Source organism: Halichoeres trimaculatus, unplaced genomic scaffold (assembly GCF_033239565.1).
Source record: "Halichoeres trimaculatus isolate MK-OKI-2021-1 unplaced genomic scaffold, fHalTri1.1 fHalTri1_scaffold_16, whole genome shotgun sequence".
NCBI lineage: Eukaryota > Metazoa > Chordata > Actinopteri > Labriformes > Labridae > Halichoeres > Halichoeres trimaculatus.
This window is the reverse complement of record NW_027437194.1, coordinates 6,229,209-6,245,405: the sequence shown is the minus strand read 5'-3', so window position 1 is coordinate 6,245,405 and position 16,197 is coordinate 6,229,209. Positions and strand designations below refer to the sequence as shown.

At 40.7% G+C, this 16,197-nt stretch overlaps 1 protein-coding gene across 1 annotated transcript; it reads right to left on the bottom strand.

Annotated features, from left to right (window-relative positions):
* Positions 1 to 414: 414 nt before the first annotated feature.
* On the bottom strand, positions 415 to 15,955 carry bnip3lb (BCL2 interacting protein 3 like b). Its single transcript, XM_074690748.1, has 6 exons — positions 15,536 to 15,955; positions 9,226 to 9,457; positions 7,478 to 7,556; positions 5,563 to 5,666; positions 5,079 to 5,228; positions 415 to 2,629 (listed from the first exon to the last, which is right to left on the bottom strand). The coding sequence occupies exons 1-6, from the start codon at positions 15,591 to 15,593 to the stop codon at positions 2,581 to 2,583; spliced, it is 672 nt and encodes a 223-aa protein (XP_074546849.1). The 5' UTR covers positions 15,594 to 15,955; the 3' UTR covers positions 415 to 2,580.
* Positions 15,956 to 16,197: the final 242 nt, after the last annotated feature.

The following is a 16,197-nucleotide window of genomic DNA, read 5'->3' as shown; positions in this document are numbered from 1 at the left end:
CCAGCAACAGAGGGAATACCAGAAGGCAGAGTAGCATCATGCTATTCACAGACATGGCTAACAGAGCTAACACCAGACACCAACGCCACATTGGAAGAGCTTCACCTGCTGTGAGCAGACAGGATCCAGGAGACAGAGACTGAACAGACTGCTGAAGAAGCTCAGTCCTGGACCCCGTGGAGGTGGAGACTGGCTGACTGGACAATGATGGACAAGCTGTCACCATCTATTTTGTTATGGATCTTTTTGCACTTTCTGTACACCAAATATGAACCAAATGAAACCAAATGAAACCAGATGAAACATGGCTTTGCAACATCATGGGTGAAGAAACAGCTGAACTGGGTTTAGGTTTTGTGGATAGCATATTCAGAATAAAAAGAAGAGGTCACAGAAAAGCCCACGCAGTCAATATCTTAATTCAGGTAATCTTTAATGACAAAATGTTCATTAACTTTTCCAATGTAGTGGGGAAAAGAAAAATCAAAGCAAATGTAGAATTACAATAACTACTGTTGGACTGTCTCAGTCTGAGGGAAATCTCTGTCCACATCTTCTTCTCCTATTCACATTAGGCCCTGCCATCATCATCATCATCGTCATCGTCAACAAGGGGGTTGTACTTTTAACACTATGAAACACCCTCTGCGTCAAATTCAACTTCCGCTCTGTGCATTCACAATCTTTCAACTTCAGGAAAAAACAAAACAAAACACAAGAAAGACGACTAAAAACGAGCCGAACATGAAAGAACAATCCAAAACATTGCTGTCAAACGCTGCGTGTTCAGAGACAGGTAGAGACGTGAGTGTGGCACAAAACAACAGAGAGGTACCTCTGCAGCTGCAGCTGAGACGACACAAGCACTTCTTATCGCACCCGAGCCTTTGAGGGAAGAGAAACAAAACAGGTGGAGATGCTGGGCCAAAGATTTATCATTTCTATAGAGAAGTTTATTTATTTAAGTGTCCCCAGCAATTTTTCTGACAGGTAGTTTTTTTCTTTTATTTTATTGGCGTGCAAATATCACATAATATTTTCTAAAGTTTTAGGAGCGCTTACTAGGATTCATTTTATGGGAACTTCCGTCGTCAAGATCTGATTTACTCCAAAATAAACGGAGTGATAAATTAACATCATTTTGTGTCCAGCTAAATCAAAAACGCATCTTTTGGGGAACAGATTTTTGAAAGATCATCTCAGGCAAATATTATCTGACCCTGGTATCACCGCTTAAGTTTGAATCTACAATCATATGACAAGCTTTCCCACCAGCTTCAGACTTTACTGAACGTTAGCTTAGCGCGCTTGTTGTCAGTTTTCTCCATCTGCAGCTTGATGAGTTTATCCTGGTTGTTTTGTATGGAGTGTAAAACGAAGGGCTGGCCACCACTGGACAATTTTCCATTAAATAAAAACTAAAAAATTAATACAATCTTCCAATTCCAAAAAGAAATGTTTAATTAAAATCAAAACGGGAAGCTTTCTTCATTCTACTCTTTGAATCAGACAACCCTCCCTGCTTTTTCCTGTAAATTAAAATCTACAGTCTCCAACCTTTGTACACTTTTTGGTACAGATGTCTTTCGATCTATAAAAAAAAAAATCAATTATCATTTAAAAAACACGATGTATCCAGCCCAATCTGGAGTTAACAGAAGCGAGAACTGAGGAGTCTCTTTGATATGTCGCAGTCAAACAGGAAGCTCGCTGAACAGACAACACAGACACCGACCAGACAGATGACTGAACCTTTTCGGACCATACAGCGCCGTTACCCAAGACCAAACCACGAAATACTGTTTGTGCCTGTGTGCACAACTCACACCTATGCCCAGGTTTCCAGTTTCTGAAGAGGTTAGTTTGTAAAAGGTGAAAATGTCACGCAAATTTCTCGTCTGGCAGAACTTCCACAGGGTGAGTCATGAGCGCTTGCGGTTCAGGATGGCCACTACGGTAACTTTTTCCATCATTACAACTTCTCGATAAACCACCACTGTTTGGAAATAAATAAAAAAAAAACAAGATAGGCTAAAGAGATTTGACAGAACGGGTATTTTCAAAAAGGCATGCTGAAATTTTTAATTCAGTCCCACACCCTTTTTGACATCGAGTGTTGGGCAACCCATGAAAGTGGCACAATCTGTGGTCAGCTCTAAAACTGGGCAGTCCCCCAAGTCGTCACATCATGAGAAGGGAACTGGGACAGCATATGTAGAGAAGAAGAGTTTGGTTTAATGCTGTGACTTCACCTGAAAACCAGCCACTTACAAATGTTTGAACCCAATCTCAGAGGGAACGGGGACCTTATTCGTTCTTTGAAAAGCTTTTTAAAAATGAGTGAAGGGTTTAAGGGAGGGGAGGGGCAGATATCTACAGACAGTCAGAGAACAGAGATCAAGAAGAACAGGGCAGAGGAAGGAGGAGGCGGATATTTTCTCCTGAGAACATGTCATATCTCAGGAGGGGAGCAGGGGGCAGGCGGGTACAGGGAGGAGAGACGGGCGTTCTTCTTGCAAGAGCAAAACTTTCTCCATCGACTCTAGGCCACTTCCCAGGCACTTTTCTTCAGTTTCAGGTTCAGAAAGAGCTGGCAGGGGGCGTGGTCAACCTCTTTCCAATGTAGACTCTGTGGACGAGAAGGTAGACAGACAAAAAGTCAAATAAACACCCGTCATCAGATCTCAGAACCCAACAGGTACAGCTTGAAGAAAGTCTACTCTGGGCAACATGGCAAAATACTACTCTGCCAGTAAAAGGAAAGGAAATCATGCATGAGACTACCTCAAAACAGCCATTGACTTTCAAATAAAACAAACCATGTCAAAACCAGATCATATTTTACTTGACTATATTGAGAGTAGACAGGCCAGGAGTCAACAGGTTTAAGATTTTTTTGTACTTTGATAGCCAGGTGCCTTATGCTGTTTCGGTGGGAAGACCCTCTTCCTCCTGAATATTCTCATTGGATTCAAGAGATTTTGCAATATGTCAAGCTTGATAAGATAAGACACTTTAAAACAGGAGGACGGGAGAGACAGAGGGGTCGAGCTGGTCGCTCCCCCTGTTACCCCCAACCCCCAGAACCCAAGTGTTATGAATGTGCCCGAAAGTGATAATATAAACAAAGGTGCAATGTGTGAGTGGCGAAATGAAGCTATAACGTAAGTTCAGTCAGGAAGACTGTCTGGGTGTTCCTTTCATTCATTCACTCTCTTAACAGCTGTCTAGGAGGGAGGCGTGCCAGTTCTTTCTATCCAATCACAACTTCCCTGCTTCATTGGTTAGCCAATCATCACGAAGCTGTCAAATTTTAAATTTTGCCTCGTCTGCTGTCAGTTGTCTTTCAGGCTCTGTGCGCGTCCCACCTCCTCCCCATGCACCTCCAGGTCTCATCCCTCCTCCTTCCGACGCACCTTCAGGATCTTCCTCACCTGTCAGCTCACAGCTCTACAGTCTTCATCGGCTCTCCAAGTCCCATTTCCTCAAGACTTTGTACCACCACCAGTGTCTAGGCCCCATGGGGGGATATTCATAATTTGTCACGAGTTCTGCTCCCCTGTACATTTATCATTCAAATGGTTGATGGGGTCTAACCGCCAAATGTGTTATTATACATTATATCATTAAACCTGTTCATAATCCTTTCTGGTGTAAGTCTCTCCTGATTGAAGTGCAATTAAGAGGCAGGGCTAGTAAGGGCCGGGCCAAACCACCCAAAACAGCGCAAAGGCGCGGGAGTAGCACCGAACGGCTCCCTGAACAGAAGGACCCAAGACCCACAAGCAACAATCCAGCCCCAGTGAGCAGGCGCGCTCAGCACGAACACCCCCCCACCAGTAGACTGCAGCACCAGAACCACCGGCCCAGTGCCCACCAGGGACCTAACTCAGGCGGGCCACCCCAAGGGCACTGCCCCCCAGGGGGGGACCCCTGTTTCTTTTAATTTGGTTGTTTTATTTTCTTAATTTGAGTTTAGCATTTTAACTTACCTTCAGTGTTTCCTCATTAAGGTCTCCAAATAGCGTTTGCATGGTTCCACAGTTGCTCAGATTATCAGCACAGATTTTATCTGAATCGTGCTCATCTTGTGCAATAGGGTTGTGGGTTGGTGGATTGGAGGTGGAGGATTGTACACTGATCTTTGTGGGGTATATCAGGTCACTTTTTTTATTTACTTCTTGTTTCCTTTTGTTCAGCACTTTGTGTTACCACTGTTGTGTATGAAAAGTGCTTTATAAATAAAGTTTGATTAATTGATTTATATAAGACACGATGCTGAGCCTGGGAGCTGTGAAATAATCATGTGCTTATAGACGTTAAAATAAAGTTAAGTGTTGGAGTTTGTATTATCCCAAATTTTGACGCTGATATTTCCACTTTTACTGTAAATGATTATCGACCCCAAATATCAGTTATCGGCTTCCTTGACTACTGATAATCGGTTATCGGCCCTGAGAAACATATCCCTCTATGTCTAAGGAGGACTAATGTTAAAAAAATATGGAGCTAAAAAACTAATTCAAACCAAAATCAACACAGCCACATGTGCAAAAAATGATCTGACAATGGAAACACCTGTTTTCCCTGAAAGTGATACAATACTTATCCTGGTACAGGAGTGACAATATGAGGTATTGAGACATAAACAAGGCGACACACCGCTGCTTTTCTAATTAAGCTCCTTGTGAAACAACACTTTTGGTTCAGTGAAAACACCACAGTAATTATTGTTGAACAAAGAAAACTCCCAAGAGGCCAATGGAGATGTTGTGATTTGTTAACAACACTAATTTCATACCGCGTCAAAAATGAGAGGTGTCGGAGGTATCAACAGCAGGATGTAATCTGACTGAGGAGCAGGGATTATGTAAACATGAGGTATCATCACATAAAAGTGCTCCTCTGAGGGTCTGAGCTGGCTGTGAGACAGCAGGTGTGCAGCCCCTCAGTCAGCAGCTGCTCCACATGTTTGTCAGACTGATATGAAGTGAAGGAAAAAGCTGACAGGAGCAAATGGCTCCCTCTACTGGACGTTACGAGCTCCAGCTTCAGTGAGTGTGGTGTTTCTTCCTTACCCCAGCCCCAGGGCGAGGATGTGTGATAGTAGCAGCGAGGGGATGAAGACTTTGAGGAACTCAGCAGAGAAGATGCCTCCTTTCTTCATCGCTCCAGTCTTCCTCATGCTAAGTGTTACTGAACGTCGAGGGTGACGGAAATGAAACTCCCTGCACAAACAAACGACAGGTCAAGCATGGCAAATACAACAACATACAAATAACAACTTCATCTGAAGATATATGAGAGGGGATTTTGAAAGGAAATCACTGTTTGTTTAAAATTTATGCTGATACGTCATGAAAAATCAAAGATCCTGACATCAGTTTCCACAGTTTGCAGCTAACAGCTCCAGTTTCAGGCACCTGGATTTATATTTGTGCTCTGGACCACCCTCATTTCCATAATGACTAACCATTGACTCAGGAAAAAAACACACAAGCAGCTTTATGTGTTTGGTTGCCATGGGGAAATAAGCTCAATGTTTACTGAGGTGAGACTTACTTGGGGGGAATGTTTTCCGGTCGACTGGACCAGTCAGCAACCCAGTCTGCGTCCTTCATCAGGATGTCCATATCCCTCTCTTTCTCCAAGGCATCCTCTTCTGACTGGAGACAGAAACAAAAGCACAGTAAGTCAGCAGTAAGTCAGCAGGCCTGAGGTTTGACGTTAAAGATGGCTAAACTGTATAATGTAGAATATGTGTTTACAGAGACTCATCTTGTTGTCTGAAACCAGTTTTTTGACAAGTTTGAAAGACGTAACAAACCAGAAAAACTGGCTCAGAGTAAATGAAGGACAGCAAATAGAAAAAAACATCTCTTTCTTTTGATTAATTATGTTAGAAGTCATAAATTCACTAAAAAAACATTTTGCATTTTAATTACAGGTAAGAAGAATTTTCATCAGGGACTTTTAATATCTGATTTGTTGGAGTTTATCCAATGAAACAAAAGATTTGTCTTTCTCAAATGGCCATCCGACTGACCCGTGAGTTTTATGACTGTAAGAAAAGAAAGTTGTCAGGTTTATGCAAATTTTGTTTAAGCTATATATCAAGGAATTTTGAAGTCATTCTTTGTTTTTGCTTTTTTACTTAAAACATTTTTTCATCATGTCTTCTATGGTGGACATGGGGAACTTGCTAGATCAATTTTTTTCATGTGAAATGCAGGGAAGTCCAGGTGACAGATGATTGACATACAGACAAACTGACCTTATATCACCCATCAATACCCACACATATATATACACATATATACACAGCAACATAGCTCAATCGAGGTAAAGTTTTCAGTGTTTTTTTCCAGATTTGATGACATTTAAACACCTGGAAAAGGGAAAGCAAACAAGCTACAACTATTACAAGCTAGCTTTAAGATAGTAAATGATTTATTTTTGGTTTAAACAACAAAAAAACTTCTGGTTCCCCCTATAAAACTGTAGAAAAGATGACAGGAGAAAGACAATTTTTCAGTATAAGGAAGTCCCGCTGTCTCCCGAAAAGGACATTTAATAAAAAAAAAAATATTAAAAGTTTATTTAAAAAAATTAGCATGCTACTTTTAACCAAAACAATTATATAATGCAAAAAAAACCCAGAAATTGTGACATTTTTTTATTCCCGGTCTCAGGAGGATATACAGTCATTGGCTTGTTTTCGGGACATGATCCTTTGCTGAACATTTCCATGTTCTCTACTTCTCAAATTTCCAGTTTTTCTTCAGACATAGAAATCAGTAAAAGCCAAAGAGCCAATACAATAAAATATCTACATGTCTTAAAAACAATCAAAGATTATGCAGTTATTGTGCCTTGAAAGACCCTGACATAATGGTGACATATTTTAAACAACCAAAGGAATAAATTCCCCGGAAACTCATGTAAAGTGAGCAATGAGAGATTTTAATTAGACTCGTTAAACGTCAAACAAGTCAATGAATACAAGATTTAATCTATGCAAATTTATTTTACATTGGAAATATAAAAACTTCTGTTAATATTCCAGAAATCTGAAATTATTTTTTGACAAACCTTTTTCAAAGTCTGTGGAAATGCTTAAAGATTTAAATTGTATGTGTTTGAAGACTTTAAAAAAAAAGTTAAAAACAGACTGTTTGTCATAGAGCTTATTCACTATGTCAGTAAAATGTGATGTTCTAATTAAAAAGTTGTTATAAAAATACAGAAAGAAAAAGAGACTAGGTGGGAATTTAAAAAAAAAATTGAAAAAAAAAGTCTGAGAAGCCAAAAGGTGGTAGCATGTGTACAGCTAAGCACCGTTATCTACTCTGGGTGTGGCAACCATCCCCATGGAAACTAGAGACAGGGAGCGGGTGTACGTCCCCTGTAGTGCCAGGAGTTGAGGTTGTCATGGTGACAGACTAATGGATAGACCTGGGGGTATTTGAGCTCTTACTTGGCTGTCTCTTCTACTGGTCAGGTCCACGTCAAAGATGATCTGGCCTTCATCCTGGGGGCTGTGGGGCCGTGGAGGGCTGTGGGAAAAGTCAAAAAATGACAAATCAGAGGCCTTTCCATGAACTCGTGACTCCTGAGGAGCCTCATATGATCCTGAATCCTCGGTCTTTCATGGGAAGTTTTTCCTGATTGACTGGTTAATGTTCACACTGTCATGTGATGAACAGCTTAAAAACTGAACTTTGGGGTTGAATAATCCTAAGAGCTTCTTTTTTTCTCATTAATAAACCCAATACCAATGAAGACGCAGTAAGCCTCTATTTGATATAAACTTTTTTATTAAAGGAAGATGTTTCCTTTCCTTCTTGCTGACTTACAACATGCAGGATTTCTAGTTTAACTTTTAAAGAAGAAAACTGCAGCTGCATTTGTTTCTGACACTAACAGTAGTCAGTTTTTTTGGTACTTGAAGAAAAAAATTATTGTTCTTGATCCATTAATATCATAAAACTAGCAGCTCTGTTTCAATGTTTCCACTGAGCTGGAAATCTCCTGTTCTGCAGATGTTTGGTCTCTGTTATGAAATGTGGACTAAGTTGTGTAAGGCCAAGTTAAGTAGTGTGAGCAGCAATAGGACACCTTGACTGCTCTCAAAGTGTAAACACAGAGTCATTGTGTTACTATTTGTGTTTCTTCTTATACCAGAGCAGCTTGTTGACACAGAGTTTTTGGCCTGAATGCTTATAAACATCCTCAGATGACTCCCTCGCTTGCTGATAAGCTCGGTTTTATCACAGTCTAAAACGTTACGCACACGCTCATGTGACCCAGAGATACGGGGTCAGGATTTTCTAACATGCTTGATAAAAAGAGCAGCAGGAAGACATTGTTCTGTTTTTAGGAGCTATTTAAGGTCCTGAGCAACAGTCAAGTCAGTGTCAATGCTGACTCAACATGTTGTAATGATGAACAAGAGGCCACCCTGGTTGATGGGTGGATTTTGCTAACCAATGAAATTCTGAGGAAGGTAGTGAGTTTTTAGGAGATAAAGTTATGGGACATTTAAGCAAAAAAAAAAAAGATTACAGGAACCAAAAGTGTGTGGAACAGAAAAATCAGCTCAGATAGTTTGTTCCCAAACAACCTCAAGACTACTCATTACTTAACATCAGCTACAACAAGATACAAGACACCAAACCAACCCCACTTCTCTGCCTCAATCTTCCACAAGAATTCACCCACATGAGTTTGAGCTTTCATGTTGTTGGAGAAATTCTTGTCCCCTCATCTGTATGTAATGTTAAGCAGATTAGCGTATAGTCTTTTCATCCAAACCAGTGGCAAAGTTAACAAAGATAACTTCGATATGTGTGGTTCACTACATTCCTGGACAAATGTTTGTAATTCTTTTTAAGTATGGGTGCAAAATAAACTGCTAAGCTTTGAGTTACAGCAGAAATTCAAGGTGAGAAATTATAAAGAGGGCTTTTTTAATGAGAACTTGATGGTAAAAAATTTAACTCTTAGATTTATGAATGACTGCTGGATGGGGAAAAAAAATATCTTAACCAGCGCAGCAAGACATGTAACTATCGTGTTAAAACCAGGACATATACATAGACATATCTGCAGGAAAATCTGCTGTGACATGATAATGAGGCCTCAAACTGCAGGAAACAAGTGCAGACAGGTGACAATCAGTTAGATGTCATGCAGCCCCCTCTTAACTACAACACAGCACACTACCTGTCACAGGAGGAGTTGCTGCGGCTCGACTCGTGCTGGGCATCCAGCAAAATCTTCTCCATGTCTCCATTGTGGATGGAGGATGAAGATGGGACATGCTCCAGTCCCCCCACTATGGCCTCCTCTTCCTCCACCTGAGGGAGGGGCAGCAGGGCCGAGGTGGTGCCGTCTGTGGGGGATGGATGGGTCGCACCACCTGCACTTCTGTTCATCCCTAACTCCACCCAGGACCCTGAGGGAAGAAACAAACACACGTTCAATTTCACACTAAGTTACAACGTAAATATTATAATCACTCAAAATGTATCCTTGTTTTTGTTATTTTTTCTATTCCGGCACAGTCTGATACAAAGAGCATTATCCCTTAATTAGACAGGTTCATTAAACATAAAAGTCATTATCTCTCTCAGTTCAGGTTCTAAATGCACCAAACAGCAGTAAAACACATTAGCTTGTAGGGATGCACCGATCTAACTTTTCTGGTTTCGATGTCGATACCAATAACTGGGCTTTGGGTATTGGCACCTTACTGGTATCGGCTGATATTGGCGTGAAAAATACATATCAGATATCGACCAACGCACCAATTTTGCTGATAAAATCAAACGAAAAAATAACAGGCTAAAGCTGCATATATTTTTTTGCACTTCTTGTGATTTTGTTTGCACAGTTCAGATTTTGTAGTCCCATATTTGGTTCCTGTTTTAAGTTAAACTTAAGAAGCAATCAGTAAGGTAGAAGTAAACCATTTTATTTGATTTAATAGGTTTAATCCCTTCCCACGTGTTCCCTGTAAACAGTGGTTATAATTACTGACTGTTAATTATGAAATTGGCCAAATTTGCCCTGGTTGTGTGTATTGTTGTGTTTTTTTTTCAGGAACAGCATCATCTGGCTTTCAAGTATTACTAATCTTTTGGATCTTTTCTTTGTATGAAAGCAATTGTCAAAACTAAATTAAGGATGCGCTGATCCAGCTTTTCTGGTCCTGATACTGATACGGATACCTGGGCTTTAGGTATCGAGTGATACTGATCCTGATCCGATACCAGTGTTAGATAATAACCTGCATGCTCTACTGTGGGATAAGACTGGGAATGTTTTGAGTAAAAGACAAAAATGAGCACATATGATTTACTAAAGTTAATATTTAATTAAACTATAAGTTTTTAAATGTTAAACAGCAGTTTGGTTTAATAACTGCCTCAGAATTTACAGAAATGACTATTTGATCATAAATTTCATACCTTGTAGACTAAATCATAGTTTAGCCTTAGTGTCAAGTTTGGACTGAGACTTTCTCACCCATTTCCAATCCAGCTTTGAGGGGTTGGATGAGCACTGATACCAGACACCAGGATCGGATCGTGCGCTCCCAAATTAAATATACAGTTTTAAGTATATCTTTTTCTTATTCTGCACAAGAAATGAAGATTACAAAACAAATGTGATAAGAGATTGCACCATAATACAAAATGTGACTTCCAACAAAGAAGAGAGTTGATCATCTTTTCAATTATGTGCACAGAAAAAATATCGGTATCAATATTGGCTGAATGAGTTGTTAAATATCTGCATTTTGGATATTGGCAAAAACTCTAAAATTGTGCATCCCTATGCCTTACTGTGGGATTAGACTGGAAATGTTTTGGGTAAAAATAAAAAAAGAATTAGTAGAAGGAATTACTGAAGCTTATATCTAATTAAACTATAAAAAACAATGTTTTAACTGTACAGAAATGTCATTTAAATGTAAACTTTATTAGACTGTAGACTGGTAATGCAGCAAAATAAAGAAAGTATATCAGAGGTAATATTCAAATCACCAATCCAGCTTTGAGAGACACCAATACACCGATATCCAATACCGGGATTGGTATTAGTGCATCCGTTTTAGCTAGTTGTGATTGAGGAACATCCGATAAGGTTTTCTCATAAAAGACCCTTTGTTCTGTCATGGAAGGAAAAAGCAGATGTGAAACTAACACCATAAATTGAAACTGGAATGTTAAAATGTCTAAGTACAGAAAGCAAGTCGGCAAACACACTTTTAGAACTTCAGCTGTGTTTCTTGAAATTGTCTTCTGCAAAAGACCAACTTCTCTACTTCAACATTGAGTCATTTTGGTGTATCATCCCAGGAAGAGGTTAAAAAAAATACACAACAAGAGGAGGAGGAAATGTCACAATGTTTCCTCGATTCCAAAGCTGCGATGAGACGAGGCGGACAGGCGGAGCTTTAAAGTCAAGGAAGTTCACCCGTACAGCTCTATTTACTGCTGTGTGGTGAAAGGGCTGTAAATGCCAGTCTGTGTGTGTGTGGTTTCTTGTGGACCTTGACAGTGATATATGATGCAGCCCGGGCATGGACCAGCAGCTGAGAAGGCACAACATGACAGAGCTCAGGTTGAAAATAAAGAAAAAGAACAAGCTGTTTGGGCAGTATGTTGGACAATCATAAAGAGCAACACTTTCCTTGTTGCAGCTTCGTAAAACATGTTCTGAACTCGTCATAATAAAAAGAGAGTCATGCCAAAAAGGTCAAATGACCTAATAACAGTGAGTAAACACTGTGTACACATGGAAGACTGAGTTTCACAGGCACCAGGCTTGTAATACCCTCCACCTAACCCATGCACCCCCTCCCAAATGGGCCTCGACTCAGCGCTCGCACTCATCCTGCAGATTACACGTCTGTCTGTGGGCCAAACCTCTGTCCACAGCCCATTGTCTTCACTTCATAGGCTAAAACCACTACGGCTCTGACGCTCCCGAACATTCTGGGCACAGAGTGGTCATCAGCTGTTGGAGGGGTTTAGAGAACACAGACGTTATGTGACCTATCTGATCCACCGATGCTGAGGTTCAGACAGGAGGGCTGGGGATGTGTCTTCCCTGAAGATCTGAGGTATTAGAAAAAACATTTATGACAGAAGAGTGTGGGCTCCAGGAAACGCCAGAAATAACATGGACTCAGATAACAGACCACACTGCTGGCTTCTTCATCTGATCTGTACAAGGTCTTTCTGTCCCCCCAGCTGTATCTCAGCATGTCATTTACAGTCTAATAACTCCAGCACTATAAAATCTGCTCTGAATGTTTATACTTCCTGAAGTTGCTGCGGCCTTTTTATATCAAACAAGTACAAACATACTGTTTGATAAAAGGTGCTGAGTTAATGTAGTGGTCGCAATAGATTATGGGGCTCTTGTCTAAAGTCTTCCTGAACTTCTTGTCCTCTTAAAGTGATACTTCGGGATGGAACAAGTTGGGTCCTATCACGAGATTTAGGGCAGAAATTACCCCTACAGCAGTGTTTTTTGTGCAGCAGAAGCCCAGAGCGCACGCACCAAACACCCCCTCCCTGCTCGTCTGCCGGTTTCCTCTGCACTCAGACGGGGCCAATTTTTACTTGACCAAAAACACAAATAAACAGACTCCCACAGAAAAAACCTGATATCGTGTCTCTTCGTCCTGGCAGACTACCTCCGTTTGTTTATATCTGGCACGCCCGAGTGATAAACTAAGCAGGGAGCGTCTCGTAGCCAGCTGTGGCTCTGCAGCAGAGGTAGCACCGTTTTACGACACGATGAGAACTAGAGCCTTATTTAGCGGTGTTTTTGTGTGAAAGTAACACGCTGAAAATTCTCTGAATAAAGCCTGAATGCAGACTAATATCAGATTTTTTCGGTGGGAGTCCGTTTATTTGTGTTTTTGGTCAAGTAAAATATGGCCCCGTTTGAGTGCAGAGGAAACTGGCAGAGGAGCAGGGAGGGGGTGTTCGGTGTGTGCGCTCTGGGCTTCTGCTGCACAAAAACACTGCTGTAGGGGTAATTTCTGCCCTAAACCTTGTGATAGGACCCAACTTGTTCTATCCCGGAGAATCACTTTAAGGGCAAAAAAAACAAATATACAAAGTATTTTGTTAAAGAATAGGGATCGACTGATTATTGGCCAAGGTGGTTATCGGCACGGATATGCTTTACAGTTTTTTTGTTTTTCCTCAGAATTGGGTTGACTTGTTATTGGTTATGTGTAGAATGTATACTTTTATTCATTATTAATAATTTATTGTTACTATTATTATTACTATTATTTTTTTAATAATTTAATTTATTTATTTTATTATTTATTTACTTTCAACATATTTTTATTATATTATGTTATGCATCTAGAAAATCTTTAATAAATTTAAAAAAAATAAATAAATAAAAATCCAGCAGCCGGTAAGATTTGAGACTGTGTCATTTACAGTGGCTGCTCCTCTCTGTCTGCAGTCGCTACTCTGTCTCTACCATTGTCCCACCCACAGTACTATCTGATAGGTTTAAAAAAAACCTGTCTTACTGTAGAAACCTTTAGGGAGCTATTTACCCTCTTAAGTTTTCATTTAACTTTACAAGACAGCTGCTGAACCTGGGAGCTGTTTTGTAAACATAAGAAGTTTTAATAAAGTCAAGTGTTGGGGTTCGTATTATCACAAATTTTGACAATATTTTCACTTTCACTTCCTTGACTTCTGATAATCGGTATCTACCCTGAAAAAGACATATTGGTTTATCTCTAGAAAAAAAAAATGAAACATAAAAAAATATATACCCAATTACAACCCTGAAGCTAAGTGCTGGAAACTGGGTTAATTTTGAAGGTATTATCCATCAGTGGATCTCTTGATTCTTTCTAAATGCAAAAGTAAGCTTGAACTTCCCCACTTTATTGGATGGCACAGCCTGCTCACATGTTTCTACTGCTGCTGTGAGCAGTGGCATACTCAAGCTGACTGAGGGGCAGGGGTGAAAGTAATACTGTGCTAAGGGCAGCTGCTGTATGCCAAGGCGCCGTGGGCACAGAACATTGTGACTAATGTGGATCTGCATCTTGGAGCAGCTTGGTGAGTGACTCCTGAGTTGGGAAAAACAGGCAAACAGTAGCCTGGAGGCTACAGAATTGTAATTTTTGCTTTCAAACTCATGTTATCCACAGAGCAGGGTTCATTTTCGCATGGTGAGGCGCAAGTGATTAGAGGGGGACTGGGACTCTCCCCTGGGGCAATTTGTGCACGTAACACCCAGGTTACACCTGGGGATTTTTTAAAGCAGCTGTGATGGAAATATTGTGAGGATAAAGGAAAGCAAAGTTATTAATAAATACATTCCAATATGAGTGCTATTTTCTGCACAATGCTGGTTTCCACAAGGTTAAAACTGAGTATGTCCTTGGACTAATCAAGGATGACAAATTGAGTCTATGAAAATAGACTCAAACATTTCAAAACAACCCAACATTAACACAAGTTACCAAGAAAGGCATTAAGAGGGATCTTTGTCATGTTTTAACAACTAAATTGACACTAACATTGGAGTTTTTCCTGATGTTTTTCACTGACAGGGTACAAGAGAGGGCATATAATACCATTTTATTTATTATTCGAGATATCCATGAGTGCACCCCCAGCCTCCAACCCTTGCCACAGTAGTACACCACTAACAGTGAGCTGTAACACTTTCCCCCCTTTACTCACGTCCATAACGTCTGTCCCCTTATCACCGCTGCCATAAATAGCATGCCAAGTCACGGCCTCATGGTGCGCTAACCATAGCGGCTCTACGTGCAGGCCCCCCAAGTCATCCGAGCAGTGTAATAAACATGCCTTTGTTTACGTCTCTTACAGCTTATGCAAGCCGAGGAGTTTTATGGAGCCTCTCCCATTTCAACAACTGAAAATGTGTCTGATTTTCCTACATAGCTCATTTTATGAAATAAACGCATTTAACAAGTCTGATATCTGAAAAATATTGATAGTATTAGTAAAATATTGACACATATTTCTTAAAATGAAATCATTTGACACTTATAACCACAGACTGATACTGTAAAAGATAAAAAAAGATAAGGGCGTGTTCAAACGACGGTTATCTGCTTTGGTTACAGTAACCTAAATAGATAGGATAAACATCACAGTTGAAATAGTCAATTTCCCTGCTCCATTTTTGTTACTTCTGCCTTCTTCCATCTCGCCTTGTTGACAATTCTTTAACCCACCTCCACCCCTGTGCCTAGACTGCTGATTGGCTAATTCGTCTGTCATTCAAAAATGGCGAAATCCCATTGGTCACCCTACTGTCAATAAACACACGGAACATAGCGTTCCTCTTCAATGTAGCTTCACGGCGACGAACAGGAGACAAAAAACATGTGAATAAACTACTTAAAACAGAAACACCCTACATGAACTTGAAAATAATCACTTACGTACTCATTATTGTGAAAGAAAGCCCCATTCCGGCAATTTAGAAACGTTTAGCTCACCGTTTAGCCCAGAGTCTCCGTTGTTGTCTGTTGAAGTAGCGTTAGCAGCGTCGGACATGGTGGTGCCTGGTGAGCAGGGCGGGTTGCATAAAAAGCTCAAGTCAGTGCAAAACGCGTACTGCCTTTTCACACATTCAGACGTGTGTTAGTACGACTGACTCCGACGGCCCTCTGCTCTGGTTTTCAGCGAGCGGCGAGCTCAGCTAAAGCCCCGCTGCCGTTTGTTTTTCCGTCTGTTAGCTAGTCTGAAGGCAGGAGCCGCGAGCCGCTCAAACCCCCCTCCTTGCAGCTGGGTGCTGACGTCACACTGTCCCGTTGATAACAAAAGACGGAGAGGACGGCGAATTACATAACGAGTGATAGAGAAATAAACAAGCACAGGCCATTACTAACACGAATTACTTCTTCTTTTGGGAATATTCACCCATATTATGTGACATGTCAGTGCGGGTTAACCCAGTTCCCCATGCAAGGGGAGGCGTGACTGCAACCACGTACACAGCACATGCCAGTGCAGACACGAGGAAGATGTGTGCTAAAGTCTAGCTCACATTTGCCACACACCACATCATCTGATTTCATCAAACGGCCAGCCACTGCCTTGCCCCGCACATATTTTTTTAACACACGAACATGACCAAATCGGGGTCAGATTCGCAGAT

Excerpts from the sequence above, each read along its gene's own strand:
- bnip3lb (XM_074690748.1), bottom strand. The coding sequence starts at position 15,593 with ATGTCCGACGCTGCTAACGCTACTTCAACAGACAACAACGGAGACTCT. Across the intron at positions 9,458-15,535 it reads CGGAGACTCTGGGCTAAACG|GGTCCTGGGTGGAGTTAGGG; the intron begins GTGAGCTAAACG and ends TTCTTCCCTCAG. Across the intron at positions 5,229-5,562 it reads CCGGAAAACATTCCCCCCAA|GGAGTTTCATTTCCGTCACC; the intron begins GTAAGTCTCACC and ends TTGTTTGTGCAG.